Source organism: Euprymna scolopes, chromosome 40, assembly GCF_053919585.1.
Source record: "Euprymna scolopes isolate OS-2025 chromosome 40, ASM5391958v1, whole genome shotgun sequence".
Classification (NCBI taxonomy): Eukaryota; Metazoa; Mollusca; class Cephalopoda; order Sepiida; family Sepiolidae; genus Euprymna; species Euprymna scolopes.
The window spans coordinates 1416636-1434267 of record NC_136521.1 but is presented as its reverse complement, the minus strand read 5'-3'; the positions used below and the strand labels follow the sequence as shown (position 1 = coordinate 1434267).

The 17632-nt window shown below is 34.1% G+C and overlaps 1 protein-coding gene across 1 annotated transcript in view; it reads left to right on the top strand.

Moving 5' to 3' along the window:
• Positions 1 to 13404, top strand: part of LOC145265256 (S-crystallin SL20-1-like) — a 20059-nt gene extending 6655 nt beyond the window's left edge. The window contains exons 2-6 of the mRNA XM_080121039.1: positions 1318 to 1413; positions 5088 to 5203; positions 7668 to 7961; positions 11211 to 11318; positions 13240 to 13404. Coding sequence (XP_079977165.1) covers positions 1318 to 1413; positions 5088 to 5203; positions 7668 to 7961; positions 11211 to 11318; positions 13240 to 13404 — 779 coding nt within the window. The remainder of the gene's footprint in view (positions 1 to 1317; positions 1414 to 5087; positions 5204 to 7667; positions 7962 to 11210; positions 11319 to 13239) is intronic.
• The last annotated feature ends 4228 nt before the right edge of the window (positions 13405 to 17632 follow it).

Genomic DNA, 17632 nt, shown 5'->3' with positions numbered 1-17632 from the left:
CTCAGGACAACGGAATAGACATCCTACGAATATAAGAGGCCTAAGGAAAGACCAAGAACGAGTTGGAGGGACGACATAATACAGCACATAGGCCCCGCATGGCAGCGAATAACTCGGGACAGAGTTAGATGGCTAAAGTTTAGGGAGGGGTCCTCATAAATTTATAAAACCCTAGCTTATGATGATGTAAACATCTATATATATATATATATATATATATATATATATATATATACATATATATATATATATATATATATATATATATATATATATATATGCACATGTTTACACAAGGAGTTTCCACTTTCCCTGAAAATAGCGTGTGATGTTCTCTGGAAGCTGAGTGACAACAAGTATCCCCAGTTTTCCAGTGCTCTCCATCTCTTCTTATAACATTTGCAAACGAATTTCCAATAACACAACACCCGCCCACCATCGATTTCTCGCTAGAAGCGGCCATTTGTCTCCATTGAAATTTGAGTTGCAATAAGTTTCTCCAAGGGCCGAGTTTTCTTCGCACTTGTCCAGCGAAGGTCTATTCAGTGCTCTCTCCTCGGGTTTCCATTATCCTTGACCCTTCTCGGCCATTTGGCATCGTTTTTTTTGTGAGGGGCGGTGATTGGGTAATGGGAAGGGATAGGTTAGAGAAAGAGAACTTATATATATATATATATATATATATATATAATGTATCTTCTATGTTCTTGATTCCTTGTGACGCTTCTTCATGTTTTGTCTCTGCAGCAGTTTGTCTGTGGCGCACGTATGGCTCATGTGTATTTGTCCCCGCATTCAAGTGTTTTCCTTAAAATTTTAGCTGTTTTCATTATTTTTATTCGTTGTATTTTTCTTGTCATTCCTCTGATTCTAATTTCTCACATTCTGTTTTCAAAGTTTTTCGGGATGGTTCCTAGTGCTCCTAGTATTATAAGTACTATCTTTATTATTATTATTATTATTATTATTATTATTATTACTATTATTATTATTATTGGCTAACATGGAGCTTTCACTCAAGTCATCAGAGATCTGATTGGAAACCTGCTGTGTTCTCTGGAAGCTGAGTGACAACAAGTCTCTCCAGACGTCCAGCTATCTCCACCTTCTTCGATATCATTTGCAAAAGAATGTGCATCATCGCAACAGCCTATTAACATTAATTTCTCGCTGGCAGCTGCCATTGGTCTATACTTAAATTTGAAGTAGCACTAAGCCTCCCCAAGATCCCAGTTATTATTTATTTAATTTATTTATTCATTATTTTTATTATTATTACATGCTGTTTACCAAACTAATGTTTTTATTCGATTTCAGATTTCCCCTGTATGTGGTTGCCCTGTCTAGAGATGGAAGGAAATAACAGGATGCCCGAGACCATGTCCATCTGCAGGTACTTGGCCCGTGAATTCAGTAAGTTTTCAATTGTGGACTTCAACAATTTTCTTAAGATAAACATGTAGATATACAAAAGTGAGTTGTGTGTTTGTACGGAATAATCTCTACCAACGACTCTGTCAATCTTTAGTCTACCGAATTTAAATTTCATATCTAAGAAATTCCGACCAGTGGAACGAATCCGTGAATTCAGTAAGTTTTCATTTATGGATTCCACAATTTTCTTTAGATAAAACTATATATATATATATATATATATATATATATATATATATATATATATATATATATATAGTCATCCACAGACAGTACTGTTTCGCTGTTTCACAGCTCATCAGTGCGGCTAAACAGGCAACTGCTCAAGCTAGGATTGAAACCTTCTGGGCCTTCTGACTCGTGTGAAAATAAAAGCTTCTTTAAATGCACTTGTGGTTTTAGGTTCAAAGTTGTTTACTTGAGTCAAAATCGCCTGTTACCTCTTTCATCAGACTGTTTCGATTATCGGTACTTATCGGAGACATTCCAATACAAAATCTAAGAACATTACCAGGCACATAATGTAACTTCGTGTGAACAAAAAATCGGCCCAGTCGTTTTCGAGTCCATAAGAAACTCTCTTTCTCTCTCTCTCACACACACACACAAACAGACGCACAAAGTTATTTTTATAAAATAGCAAGCATTTGAAAAGCATAAAATTCTCTTTTGCAAATACTTCTATTATTCTACGTTTTATAAAATATGAAAAGAACGAAAAATAATATGAACAAAAGTAATCCATACGACGTAATACCACTGAACGAATCAAAAATCATTCAGTACGCCATAATGGAAAACGTATTGATTTATATTAGGGGTAACGTGAGCTGATCACAATTAACTTTATTTTGTAATTCAACGGTTTGAATCGTCTTCTTTTCCATGGACAATAAAACAAAAACAATATATGTTAACAAGTCTAATTATACATCGAAAGGGAAGGGCATTAATTTATTATTAGTTTCGCTATGGCGGTTAAAATCAAATAATTTTAGTCTTCTCTAATTATATTTTATGATATACGGCAGACCAACAAAGTTAAGCAACGATGACTCTGGTCAATATCAGATGGAAAATTTTAAAGAGACAAATATATTTTTATCTACGTCTTAAAGATGTTACTACGCGCTAAAAAGAATCAAATACGACCGGATACTTACTGCAACTGCCTTACACAAAAACGTTACGCTAATTTAAATGTCATGGTATTTTATTAACTAGCAAGATCCATATGCTTTTAAAATTCATCCGAACTTTGCGATCGACTTCTTCAAGAATATTTATGTACCGCACTTATCTATTTAATTCAATATTATAGGTGGCGGACGGCCTTACTGGGTCGTAAAGTCCGCTTAAATATATTTTAATTCATGCAGATTTGGTATTTATTATCACAAAGCCAATTCTCTATGGGTTATTATATTGAATTTAATATATAGCACTGATGCCAAAAGTTTAACAATAAGAAAAAATGATTTAAGTACCATCAGTTAGAATTGAAATTAAAAATTTTAACGGTCCATCTGGGTTTACTACCGATAAATCTATCAACAGATGAGAAATATTTAATATTAAACGACGTGAATAGGTGTATTGAATTTAGGCAAGTATTATTAATCCATCCAAAGATTCTACTTGTTATAAAACATCTTTGGAGCATGATGTATATTCCATGTTAATTCCAGTGTTCTGTAGCTAGTAGTTTATCGGTTAAATATTTGCACACAACCGGACTAACACACATATACATTTACTGCTTTGTTCATCTAGATTAATAAAATGTGATTGATGCATATTTCTTTCTCCGTAAGAATTGCGATGACGTAAAATACGTTTAAATATATTTTTTTCATTCAAGTTTCGTATTTATTCTGATAGAGCAATTAATTTACTAAATATATATATATATATGTATATATATATATATATATATATATATATATATATACACAGTTCTGCTTTCGAAGTTAAAAACAAAAACGACTTGCGTGCCATCAGCTAGAATCGAAACAAAGCATTTTAGTGTTCGACTAGCGTCCCCTACGTTTTAAGTTATCGATACATAATTAAAATAATTTAAAATTATGATAATTAACATGATTTTAAATTAAACTACTTCAAGTTATGAATAAACTAGCGCATGAGCAAATTGATAGTAAATAATATGCTATAAATAAATAATTCTATTAATAAAGTAATAGAAATATGTCAGTCAAGTAAAAATTCACATTTTGCATTCCAACTCGCCGACATATGTCTGCACGGATTATCTATCCATCTAAAAAAATATTTTATTTGTTACTAGCGGGGTTACCCGGCGTTTCCCGGTTGTTTGGAGGTGTGTGTGTAATTGGGGGAGGGGTAAAGTAATGAATAAGCAAAATAATAAGACTGTTTAAATATTAAAAAAACACGATGTTATACTTCTTTAGAAAAACGCCCCCCCCCCAAAAAAAATGCGAGCAAACGTAAAAAGTTCTTTAAGAAATAAATTGGAGAAACAAAAGAACGTTAAAAGTCGATTCCAGATTTTTAAATCAACTACCAAATTAAATAAAGCGAAACAAAATGCCATACATAACCCTTTGGTTCTGTTAAATCCATGGTGTGTTTCGCCCATCGAAGTAATAACTCTGTTTTAATGTTAAAAAAAAACGATGTTAAACTCCTTTATAAAAACGTCAAAACCAAAAAGAAACAAAAAAACTGCGAACTGTGAACAAACGTAAAACTTCTTTAAGAAAGAAATTGGAAAAACAAAAGAACGTTAAAATTCCATTCCAGTAGTTTTAATTAACTAAAAACGAAATAAAGCGAAAAAAAATGGCATAAATAACCCTTCGGTTCAGTTTAATCTATGGTGCGTTTCACCCAGTAGAACGAATAGGTTAAAGCGTTAAATTTCCATTCCAGTTTTTTAAGCAATTACGAAGTAAAGAAAACCCAAAACGGTGTTCCTTCGTAACTTCCCCTTGCACGATCCCACGACCGTGTAATTGGTGGCGGCGGATAGAGGAATTTATTAGAGTGAAAAGATTTTACTACTTCCATTGATTTTAACCGATTTTGGCAGTGAACACTCAGCAGAAAAATATGGGAATCTGCGATTATCGAGGAAGTAACTTACCTCAGTTATTGTGCTGCAGTTCGTGCATATTACATTTGCAGGAAATATCTTGATTTCTAACCCTATCAAGATCAAAATTGAGGGTAAAAATTAATTCATGTTATATATATATATATATATATATATATAGGGTTAAAATATCCTTGGCATATGCTTACTATTTTTTTCACATGGAAGTCACCACTTATCAAGGCCCGGAAGCCACTCGGGATTAAGGGTTATTGCGTAGTAATCGTAAGTGTTGGAGATCTGATGAAGTGTCTTACTTAAGAAGGGGGTTTATCAGTAACTTGTTTATGTTGGACTTGAAGACATCCAAGTTGTAGTCAGGTGGGAAACAGGCAAACGGAAGTTCCACAGGCGTGCACTTCTAAGAAAGAAACTTTGCTCATGGAATCTACTTTTTATGTTCATTCCAGTGTTGTGTCGCCAGTGTTTAAGAGTTTATCAGCAAAATATTTGCATGCATACATCTATTCTTTTATTTGTGTATATTAATATTAATCTAATTATGTTTTTCTAGGTTTCTACCCCAAGAGCAATATGGATATGTTCAGGTGTGACTACATCTGCGACTGCTTCTATGAAATCATGGATGACTACATGAGGTACTACCACTGGAAGAACGGACGCTTCAGGGTAAGTAACTATTTTAAACGTTTGCTAACAATTTATATACGTATTCTTCGTTGAATGCTGTACGAAAAAGCGCAGAATAACCCATTAGTTACCATGTTCCATTTTTACGACCAGGACGGCAATTAACAATATTTCAAGAACAGCTACGTTTTATTAGGATACATATAGATAGTCAAAAAGATTGAAGTGTATTTCTTTTTAAAGGAGTAATATCTGTGTACTTGACGGAATAGGAAAGAGCTCGCGATCTCCACGAAGCCTTTGGCCCAGGAACCACTATTGAGTGCACAGCACAATAATGGTTTTAAAAATTTTGTGACGGCGACGAGAGTCCTGAAGCTGATGAACAGAGTGGTCGGATATCGGATGTTTACAACGATAAATTAATAGCCTTAGTTGAAACCAATCTACGCACAACTGCTCAAGAACTTGCTTCTGAATTAGACGTTACGTATCTGACGATTTCCAAACACTTGAGAGAGATTGAAAAAAAATGAAAATTGATAACTGGGTTCCTAACTATTATGGTGTCTAACTCTGTCCCGTAGGAAGGCATTGTAAATAGGAACTGTTATGGTGTTAAATGATAATAAACGAAAGGAACACAGGACATTTAGGGAAAAACATGCGTTCACATATATTACAGGAAAAACGAGTTGAGCAATATTATTCCTCAACGGTAGAGCGTTTACACACGACCTCCGTGGCCGCGTACTCCGCAACAACTCTGGGATCAAGAGTTGCAACAGAAAAAGTTTATGCTGACTGTTTGGTGATCGGCAATAGGTCTTATCTATTACAATTTTTGAATGCAACCGAAACCATTACGGCGGAAAATACTGTCAACAAATGGATGATATGCATCAGAAACTTCGACAACAACACGCAGCATTAGTAAATAGACAACTTATCAAGATAGTATAATCTATACTTTGTTAAGCAGAGTAATTTAAGAATAAATAAAAAAAGAATGCAAGTTGCATAGGGCTTATTAAATGATCAGAGCAATAAGACAAAATGTGAAAAATGTGTAATAAGGTTTTTGCGTTCCATGAGATTTCTAAGATAAATCTCTGAAATAAATAAGTTACATATTATATTATTACCTTCTATGAATAAAGTGTAAGAATGTCTTTGTCGTTATATATAAAATAAATCCCATCTGTCTGTTTAAATGTATCTATGTATGTATATGTGTATGTATGTATGTATGTATGTATGTATGCCGGGTCATGTCATATGCTACTGGTACCATGTAACCCATAACTACCTGCCTCATGTAGGGTCACCGGCGACTAAACTGGTTCTCCCACCAGACTTGTTTGGTACGGTGGAGGGGGGGGGGCTAGTCTCCCTGAAGGATTAAAAACAAAACCTTCCAAAGGGCGAATGAACCCTTTTTCGGGGTCAACGGGTAACTAGCACCGTGTATGTTTGTGTATGTACGTTTGTGTGGGGGTGGAGAGGGCTCCTTGTAAGCCGTGGTGAAGGCAACCTTTCTAGGAGAAGAAATCTCTGATTTAAAAACCATAAATAGGGAGACCAGTACCCGCATTAAGCTGGTCTGCAGTTTAACTTGTTGCTGACTATATTGCTCTTGCTTATTGCTGGAGCTCAACATTTTAGACTGAGAGAGAGAGACTTAGCTATCGTACAAAGCTTAGACTCTGTAACATCATCTGTGTATAGATACTCCCTCAGACATTCGTCTATAAAAAATGGTCCTGTGGCGATGGAAGTCATTTCAGGCGCCATGGACTTTAAGTGTCGGAGGGAGTGGCACTCGTCTGAAAATACGTTGAAATCATCATATCGTCCTAAAACTTTCAAGAGAAGCGACGGATTTTCACGATAATTGTACCGTTTTGAAGCTCGACCTTTCTAATGTCGAAAAGTTAATTAAAAACTTTAAGGCCTTCACACTTAACTAGGCACTTTTCTACAAGACGGTGTCATTTTTTTCACCGATATTTTGGAAAGTCATGCGCTTCGTTTCGATTGACTAGCCTTAAGTTAAAGCTTCGCCACTTCCCGGTTGCCGATGGACGGAACGACAAAGCCGTCATGTTTTTTTTTCACGTTCTTTCCTTCTTTCGCGGTACGGATTCGAGCCTACCTACTTACAACGACTTTCTTTATTAGTATTATTATTATTTCTCAACACACACTTCTAAACAGCCGGGAAACACTGGGCAGCCAGGCTTTTATAAGATAACAGCAACATTTAAAGCGATTGAAGAATGAAAAGTAAATAAAATCTTGAACAGAAAGATTATGGCTAGTTTCACAAATTTTAATTATGAAGTAGTTTTCCTTACAGATGGATATAGAATATCCGTTATGATAGATTGCCATGAAATAAACTTATATTTTTAAAAGACTATTTTAATGCATACGTAAGTGATATTTCACCAACGTTTTCATTTTGAATAATTAGTTAAGACAATGTATGTTTCTTTTTCAGTACAACTACATGGAAGGTGGTATGGGCTCCGGTATGATGGGCTCCAACATGGGCTCCAACATGGGCTCTGGTATGATGGGCTCCAACATGGGTTCCAACATGGGCTCCAACATGGGTTCCAACATGAGCTCCAACATGAGTTCTGATATGATGAGTTCCAACATGAGCTCCGGTATGATGGGCTCCAACATGGGTTCGAACATGAGTTCCGGTATGATGGGCTCCAACATGGGTTCCGGTATGGGTATGAGCTCCAACATGGGATCTGGTGATATGATGAACTGCAACTATGACGTAAGTTGTTTTCACTTCAGGAATATTTAAAGCTAGTATATAAGCATGTTGTTACATTCAACCTTTCAGCAAATAAGTAAATCATTGTTGCAAATGTTATAGTTATAATAACATAGTTCAATATCATTAAGTATTACAAGAATCAAATAGAATTAATATAAAAATAGTAACTGTAAAGAAAAAAGCAAATGCCCTTTATGTGGTCAGTGCAATTAGCAGAGTGAAAACGAGCTACAAAAATGAAAGCAAAATTCTCAAATGATATATATATATATATATAGAGAGAGAGAGAGAGAAAGAGAGAGAGAGATAATTGATATAATATGTATATCTATATATAATTGATTTATTAAGTTCAGTTACATCGTTAACATAAACAAACAATCAATATTTTCTTCAAAAGTGCTCAATACCAGTGAAGAGCTATTATCTAAATAAAGTTATATAAACATTGTATAGAGTATCTGCGGATCGACCCACGTTTAAGTATTTTCATAATTCATAAGGATTCTACAGGAATTTCATCGTCAGAAAGTAAAATACTGTCTATGAAATTCACTTGAAGTCCTGATCGAACATGAATAAAATATTGAAACATTTATCGATTCGCGTAAGCCTCTATCAGAGATACTTAAAACTAATAAATAATCATGTGTATCCCTTCATCATAGGTCCTGGATATGACCTTAAACTATATCCAGTGGTGAGGCCCCAGATTGCGGGCTTTGGGGAGTGTGGAGCCATCCTTTAATTACCATTGCTCCCAGGTCCACTCTGACCAGGAGTGGTAGTACCTGTTAGGGTCCCAACTATTGGTTAAATAGAAACTGATTTGAAAACAACAAATATATTCTATTAAAAATTTTTCTTCAAAATATTTGGATTCGGCATTAAATAACCCGAAAAAGGTTGATATGCCGTAAAACAAAAACAACCAACCAACCCTTCAACATAGTTAGTTGATAAAAACGTCGTGAAAGAACAACTAAGAAAGATGAAGATAATAGTCCGAAATAAATAAAATTAATACTCTTTAATATACATTGAAAGTTATTATTGTCAAATTATACAATTATACTCATAGAGTTATATGACATGAAATATTACATGAATACATATATGATAAATAGCAACACTTGTAACTGTAAAGACAAAAACAATTGCAATTTATGTAGTAAGTTCCTCATCATTAACATGATCAGCAAAACTACGGTCAAATAAGATAGGAGCAATAAGTTAAAGGTGTATTTTTGCGCAACTAGCACTGGATGAAAACGAGGCACAATAAAAGTAAAATTCGCAAAGAATATATATTTTTATAAGAGAAAACGACATGTGAGGATTTAATTAAATCTACAAAACCCTCGTATGTTTTTGGTCATAAATCACATCACCCAGTTTTCTTCCGTCAGTAGCCTTCCTATACTCTTACACACACACACACACACACACACACACACACACACATATATATATATATATATATATATATATATATATATATATATATATATATAGTCATTCACACACAATACTGTTTCGTTGTTTCACAGCATATCAGTGCGGGTAGACTTTGTAACTACCTCAAGCCAGATTTGAAATTTGGCTGCCTAGGTGACAGTTTGCACTATTAAACGTTTCGCTAATCGACTGCTGCTTAGCTGGGTATGTGAATTAACAATGTTCAAACATTGTCCGAACGCCTAAGTTCTATTTGTTTACAGAAAGAGCATTGTTTTTTTAAAGCTAGTGGTAGTTTGTTTATCACTCCTAATTATGGTCAACCCACGACAGGGAGCTTTTTGAATATTCTTTCGCTGTATCACCGCTTATCAATGCGACTCGACTTAGCAAGATGGGACGATTCGAATGTTTTTCTGATTCCGATACTATTATCGATTCTCTACTAAATTCCCGATTCTGATACAAATACCGATTCCGATTTTTTATAAATCTCGTTATATATAACTATAGTGTTGTTATTTTTCCCGATTATCGTAAAAACATTTTAAATTTCAGATATTTTTTCAAACGTAATCACACACCTGTAGGGGTTGATCTAACGATTTTAGTTTTACTTGTAATGCAAAATCAATAAATACTCATTTCATCATTTTAACAGTAGTGTAAGATTTAGTTTTAAACAAAATCAAATAAAAAAATAAATAATTAAAAAGATCGGTTTTGACATCCGTAAATAGGCACAATCATTTCCGATTCTGATACAGATTCTGATATTTCCAAAACAAATTACCATTCCCGATTCCGATTCATCGTCCCAACACTATATATATTAATACACGCACACGCACACACACACACACACACACACACACACACACACACACACACACATATATATATATATATATATATATATATATATATATATATATATGGATGGATAAAGCAGTTACTTTCGATAACTGCGTAACTTTCAATTTATTTATTTTGTTCTTTAGTTCTCAAATTCACATAGCGGTGTTTCTGACAAAGAAGGAAGAACTGCTGTTTTCTGTCTCAGAATCTCTACCATCCTAAAACTTATTCTCGTCTTCTTTTTTCATGCAAGTAGGAGTATTTTTAGCGCATTCATTCTTTTTAGGAATCTTTATCTTCATGGTTGTTTTTGTTACTCCACGTTTCGGTCAACTCATCCACTTGTCTTTATCGGGTGTCTACCACCGATAGGACAGGAATGCTGAGGGTTCCCACTTACATCTAATAATTACTGTCTTTCTATGGTTGTTTAATCGCCATGCTTTGACTAACTAAATCCTCTAGACTCTTTGGGTAAGATTGAAACCGCTATTTTAAGGGAATGCTGACCTGGAACCGTAGAGAGTAAACGCCTTAATCCACTGCGCATACGCAATTATGGTTACAGATAAAAATTAAAGTTTCATCATTCTTATCCCGTCGTAGTTACTCACCCGAAGAAGGCCAGAGGATGAGTTTGCTGTAAGTTGTGAAATAACAAGTATTAATAAGACGATAACAGCCCACAAAAAAATTGAATGCAGAAATTATGAAGTCTAATCTCAACGGATACCCCCTTAAAAATAAACGTGAAAATAATAGTATTATTTTTACCTTAAGTGGCTCCATATCTTGTCTGGAGCTACTTTCTTAAAAAAAGTAAAACTGGTATTAGCATTGTTTCTTTTGTTTTTTTATTGCGGGATTCGCGAAAATGATTGAACCTAGATTTATTTAAATATACGGGCAATCTAAATATTTTGATTTCAGAACTACATGTACTGGAGATATATGAACAGCTTCAACAGAATCATGCCTTTCATGGAGAGGACTCTGTGCATGCGTAATAGTGGCAGCCAGTTCTTCATGGGAGATCAGGTAAGTTATGTTCTCGTTATTGCGTAGAATTCTAGAAATCTGAATTAGATAATTATAAAATAATAGGTGATGAATGAAGGAAATGGCAGTAATGTAATTATTCAGAGCTGTGATATTCACTAACTGCAGATAAATGTGTAGTATTCCTGGGGTAATTATTAATATATACTACTTTTAGAGTGATAATAAATGTTTAATATGTTGAAAGTAATTATAAATGTAGGGTAATTTTAGTGTAATGATAAACATATAGTATTTTTGAGAAATTATATATGTATAATATTTTAGAAAAATTCCATATATTTTATAATAGAAAAACGCGAGCCTGAAAGTAATGTGGTTAAACTTAAACATAGAAAAGTAAAGGACGCTGTTAAAACTGGAATAGAAAATGGACAGATATTCTAGTAAAAAAATATAAGAAATTTATAACTTAAAATATTACAGCAAAAAAAATTGATTATATAATATGATAAGTTGAATTTTAAGAAAAATGAATAATGCTGAAATCGGTTAAATATTTTTACACAGACACACATATATATATATATAGATTTTTTTTTATTTATATAAGCTTTATCATCACTTATGTTTGTATTAACATTTTGAAACATAATGTAATTCTTAAATCAATGACGTCACGCCAAATCCATAGTTATTTAGTTATGGTAATGTTTTAATAATGTCTTAAGCTTTGTTCATGAGAAATTCTAAAATGGTCAGTTAGTAGAACCCCAGGTTTAACCCCATTTTAAATTCAAATTCAAGCTATTATCATCGCACAAGCAGAAGGGCTAGGCATAGAGAATCAACAGTAAGTTGTTAGATATGACAGGACGCGTTCGAAATGAATGTTTCTGTTCAAAGCACGATTACACTATGATATTTAACTTTTGCATGTTAAACTTCGTTAAATCCATTATCACTACACAAGCAGTAAGGTCAGGCATATGAAATCAACAGTAGAATATTTGGTATAACAGGAGTGCGTTCTAAATAAACGTTACTGTTACAAGCACAATTAAAGCATGATACTTGAGTTTTGCATTTTAAACTTTAATTTAAGCCATTATATGAAAAATAATTTCATTAAATCAACAGTTTTCAACAGTGCAATGTAGAGCACAACGTATTGTGGACTAAATGACTGGGTAGTCAGGTGAAACTTTATCCTGGTGCAGCGCGATACGTCTACAACGAGAGCAAGCAATGAATTTGATTTGTAAGCTGGGCAATTTCACTGATCCTGACGACAATAGAAAATATGAAAGTGTAGAAATATGCGTTGATGTTCATTTAACTCCGTCTAATGTTGGGTCCTCCTGCTAGTTAAAAGGTATATGAATTTGAAGTATAAAACACTTTTACAGAATTTGATTGCATATTGTGTTTCTAAAGTGTTCTTACGTACAGATTGCCTTTTTAAATTAACCAGCTGTGACAATTAGATTTTAGAAGGGTGCATTCCAATTCGTGTCGTAGCGGTTCCTTTGAGCATAGAATCATAAAAAAATTAATCACTTATCTCATAAGATGTATAGTAATAAGTAGGATTATGATAAGAGAATATTCTTATCATTGTTTTTACTCTCGAGTATATATGCAGCACAGTTCGACATCGAGAACCACATCGAGAACCACATCGAGTATATATGCAACACAGTTCGAAATCGAGAACCACATCACTCCATCTAAAAACATATAAGATATTAACTGATATATACTCGAGAGTCAAGATAATGAAAAGAATATTCTCTTGTCATAGCCCTAGTAATCACGTACTGAATTTTCCAGAGCCCATTTTAAATGTTTGTAAAGAAATGTCTGGCAACTTATGTAAGGCACCTCGTATAACGGTATTGAATGTACGTCTATAATTCCATATTTCTTTGCTCTTATGTATACTTTTTTAAATTTCTAGATGATGTGGTGCGACATGATGTTCTACTGTTGCATGGAAAGCATGTACATGGAAAACCAGTCGATGTTCAGCAACTACCCCAAGATGATTGGACTCTACAACCGTGTTGCTAGCCACTCCAAGGTTTCCGTTTACCTGAAGAACCGCCGTAGCACCAACTGGTAAACAACGCAAAACAACGAGGCCTGGGTTTAAAAAAGCAACACAAATCAAAATAGAGACTCCAGCGGATTTGTTCCAATGTGCGTCGTGACTCAACAACAAAATAATTGAACTCACACAGATCGATGGAGCGGATGCTTCTCCCTCCTGATCTACAAAAGTTTTGTTGTCAAGAAAAAGTAAATGTTGATCCAAATAAACCGTCCTTTATTTAAAACGCATTATATCATGTTGTTTTTATTTTATCTCAGAAATAAACATATATTCTGATTATGCCATTTTCTATTTTAGTGTTGCTTTCCGGCCATCTAACACATAGAAATTGAAATATTCAACCAATTTGTACCTAAACTAAAACGCAGATTCCATGAACATACTTCTTTCCTACACGTGACGCATGTGAAACACTGTTATGCTTGTCTACTTCTCGGTCTACTAAAATATCGTAGCATTCAACTCCAATGTAAAAAAGCTTTTGTTTAACTGCTCTTTTAAATAATCAAATTCTACACAATATACACCATTACCGATTACTACACTACCACTTTACATTCATTAAAATTATCCTTGAGTGGCCTCCGCGCCTTGATAAGTTGCCTCCATTGTAAAGAAAATCTAAAAAAAACAAGTTCACTTTGGTACAATTCTAGATTGGCGTACGTTGTTTCGTTTAATCCAGTGCAAACTCAGCTAGTGTCATTAAACTGTAATTGTGTTCATTGTTTCTGTAATTCACGTGTATTGCTTTCTTTATAAGGTGAAATAATCTTTGAATCTTCTTGATTGTGGATAATCGGTGCTCTCAACTGAAATTGTCGTGAAGGGTCGGAAATTCGCAAATTCGGAAAACTTACCTTAAAATTGTAACCTTCAGGATCTATGTTTGCAAAAACCTAGGCGAGTTTAACTTCGATCCTTCAGATCTATTAAATGTCATATGTTTAGTTTCCTTCAACGTCGGCGAGATGAGGGTTGTTGCTAACGATTCTATTTTCAGGAAACTTAAATGCTCAATTGTATGATTGGAGGGGCTATTGGAGCATCATTTAATAATGTTCCCTTACGTGGGACATAAAATACAATCCATGTTCCCATATCGGAGTAGAAAAAAACAGTCCTTCTAGACTAAAGAATGACGTTACGTCAAAACTTGAAGCATAACGAATTAATGATCGCAACCAATTTGAAAGTACAATAAAGTCCAACTATGTTTTTAAAAGGGAAAATTAAAACAAGATCCCAAGAAATAACTGCAGAGGCATTGAGCTGCTTAATTCCTTTCTACATCTTAATTAAACGGGAAAACAACTAATAATCGGATATGATTCAATACAATTCGACACGTTTTGGGGTGAAAACTTTATGGGAATTGAAATTCCACCTTATCAGAGTTTTGTGCGAAAAACAAGTTTCTAACAAAATCTCGCCCACAAGATTTGTCTAAAAAAATAAGTCTGACAATCATGCAGTTGCAAGTGTCTAAATACGAATTCACGATATGCTTTTTTTTTCCTCAAATCTTTCGTGGTGTAGATTAGATTCACTTCTTAGTCTGCTTCTCGTAACGCCGGATCTCTCTATCGAAATAAACACGTTCTTACACATGCGTCTATTCTATAAGTCTGCAAATCAACTATCAAAGATTTCATGGAGCATTGCTGTCATGTTTAGACTGATGAATCTCTTTAATATAAGTGTTCTTGATAAGGTGCAGAAACGTATCTGTAATTTGATAGACGCTACATCTTATTCTGCCTTGCAATCTCTTTCACAAACGTGATTTCGTTAGTCAAAGTCTTTTCTATAAATACTACCTAAGCATGTGTTCTTCAACATTGGCTGATCCTGTCCATGCTTCTTGTGTCTAAGCTTGTTTGACTCGTTGGTCTAATATCCTTAAACGATTTTTTATGATCCCTGATTGTAATACAGTTTTAATCTTCCAATAGATTTTTTCCAAGAAATGCAAGTTTGTGAAGCCCTCCTGTTGCTGACTGTTTTCCTCCAACCTCAAGTTTTTTACTTCTTGATACTAAACCAGATGAGCAACATTTTTAAGATAAGAGATTCGTATGTCATTCATTTTACCTCATTACATTAAGCAGCTTCACGTCTTTCCTGGAGCAATTTCAATTAAGAAAATGCAATCCGTCCTCAACAATAGTAACATTTAAAGTTACCAGAACGTTAATCTAATCCATTAATAAATAAAGAAGGCGAAGCACACACGAGATAAACGTTTACATAGAAACACTTTACACTTTTGTGTGTTCTTAAAAGCAATTAAAAGCAGTTAATAAACGACATTTTGATAAATACGCAACGCGTCTTAGCAGGTTTTATTAAGCTGCTGGGTAATAGAGAAAAGTGACAACATACTTCAGCTAATATGATGTCGAAACTGCTTCGTCGGAAGCAAATTTGCGTGGGCGCTGCAAGTGACCCTTTAGTTGTGATCACAGCGTACTATCTGTTAACTGTGGTAAGCAGTGCTAAGATTCAAAATATTATTATTATTAATTGATCCAAGAGACGGAGATCCGCTGGATCGATTATTATGATATGAGAAATAAAAGCAATTAGATTAGAACAATTTAAGTGAGAGTTGAATTAACAGAAAGGCTACTAAGGAAAGTTAACTTGGAAAATAAAGGTAAAAATGTTCTGGAGTAATTTTAGTTTACGTAAACGAATTAACTAGATTTAGGTTTATGCCAGCGTTGGGGTTTTCGACACGTGATAATGACGTGATGATATAAAGTTTTGAGTAGATTTTAATCAGTTGTTATCTGAACGCCGGGAAAAACGGACGACTCAATGAAGTGTTGGTCTCGTCTTATGACGCGAGGAGCGGCGCCTTCATAGGCAGCCAAGATGTGAAGTTGTAATATCTGAAGATGACGGCCGGAATCAAGAGAATAAATGATTTATATATAAACCAGGTGTGTGTTGTGCTTGTGTACAACTGTTGAAAGAATCGTTTTGTTTACAATTGTTTCGATACGTCCCCGTCAATCGTTAGTGTTTCAAAATACACACACTAGATGATCCACCAGATAATAAACGATATATACATGCTGGTGAAAGTAAGTAGTAGTAGTAGTTGTTGTTGTTGTTGTTGATGATGATGATGATGATGATGATGATGATGATGATGATGATGATGATGATGATGATCTGCTATCCTCCGTGCAAAAATAAAAATGTATTTTGTCGGCAAGACCTCTTATTGGTAAGTGAGGCAATCACTCTCCGGTAACCCTGTTTATTTACAGCAAAAGAAAGTCGTACGCCAAATAATGACTGCTACCGATGAAATCGGAAACTTACATCAAACAATTTTCTAAAGTAGATTGATTTAATTTTTTCTATATTCTCCTTCTATAAGACAAATATTATTTTTACTAAAGATTCACCAGTTTTTAGAATACGTGAAAATAATATTTATACTTTTGGTGATATTTCCTTTTTAATAAGAGATTATCTCAAAATACCATTCTTTCTATGTGTATCACTTTCAATTATGAGTAAGAAAAGCTAAAATGGAGAAAATTATACAGGGTGGCCGAAAAGTCCCAGGACACTATACATGTATGTTTAATAAAACACAGTATTTTTTAATGAAACACACAGAAAACATATATATTCAACAAAAAAGAGAACTTTATTAGAAAAAAAGCAGAAAACAACTAGAGTAATTTAGTGGTCTAGGGGATCAGTATGTTGGCCCTCGTTGTTCTTGCACAATTCCATTCGCCTCCAGGTTCTTTGTGCCATTTTTTTTAGAGAATTCCTTGATACGCTAGAAAAAGCTGCAATCAATTATATTTAACAGCATTAAAATATTAAAAATAGAGTGTCCTGGGACTTTTCGGCCAGTGTCCTGGGACTTTTCGGCAACCCTGTAGAGAAAGGAAGAGAAAGAGAGATTTATCCTATCAAATATTAGTAGAAAATAAAATTTTTTTAAAATATAGTTTGTAAGGATACGAGAGATAGAGTGCAATTTTCTAATCCGCTTACAGAATTAAGTTTTAATCGCTGCTAATTAGATCAATTAAAATGGAAGCATTTCAAAATATATCTCAATCCCTTTAATGCTAACATGCATTTTATGTGATTAAAATATTTACGCAAAATACTTTAAGGAAAAAAACGTGTTAAAAGCTTAGTTGTAACATAATAATGTTGTTTTATGAAAGGAATCGAAACTTCTTCCTGCAAACCTGCT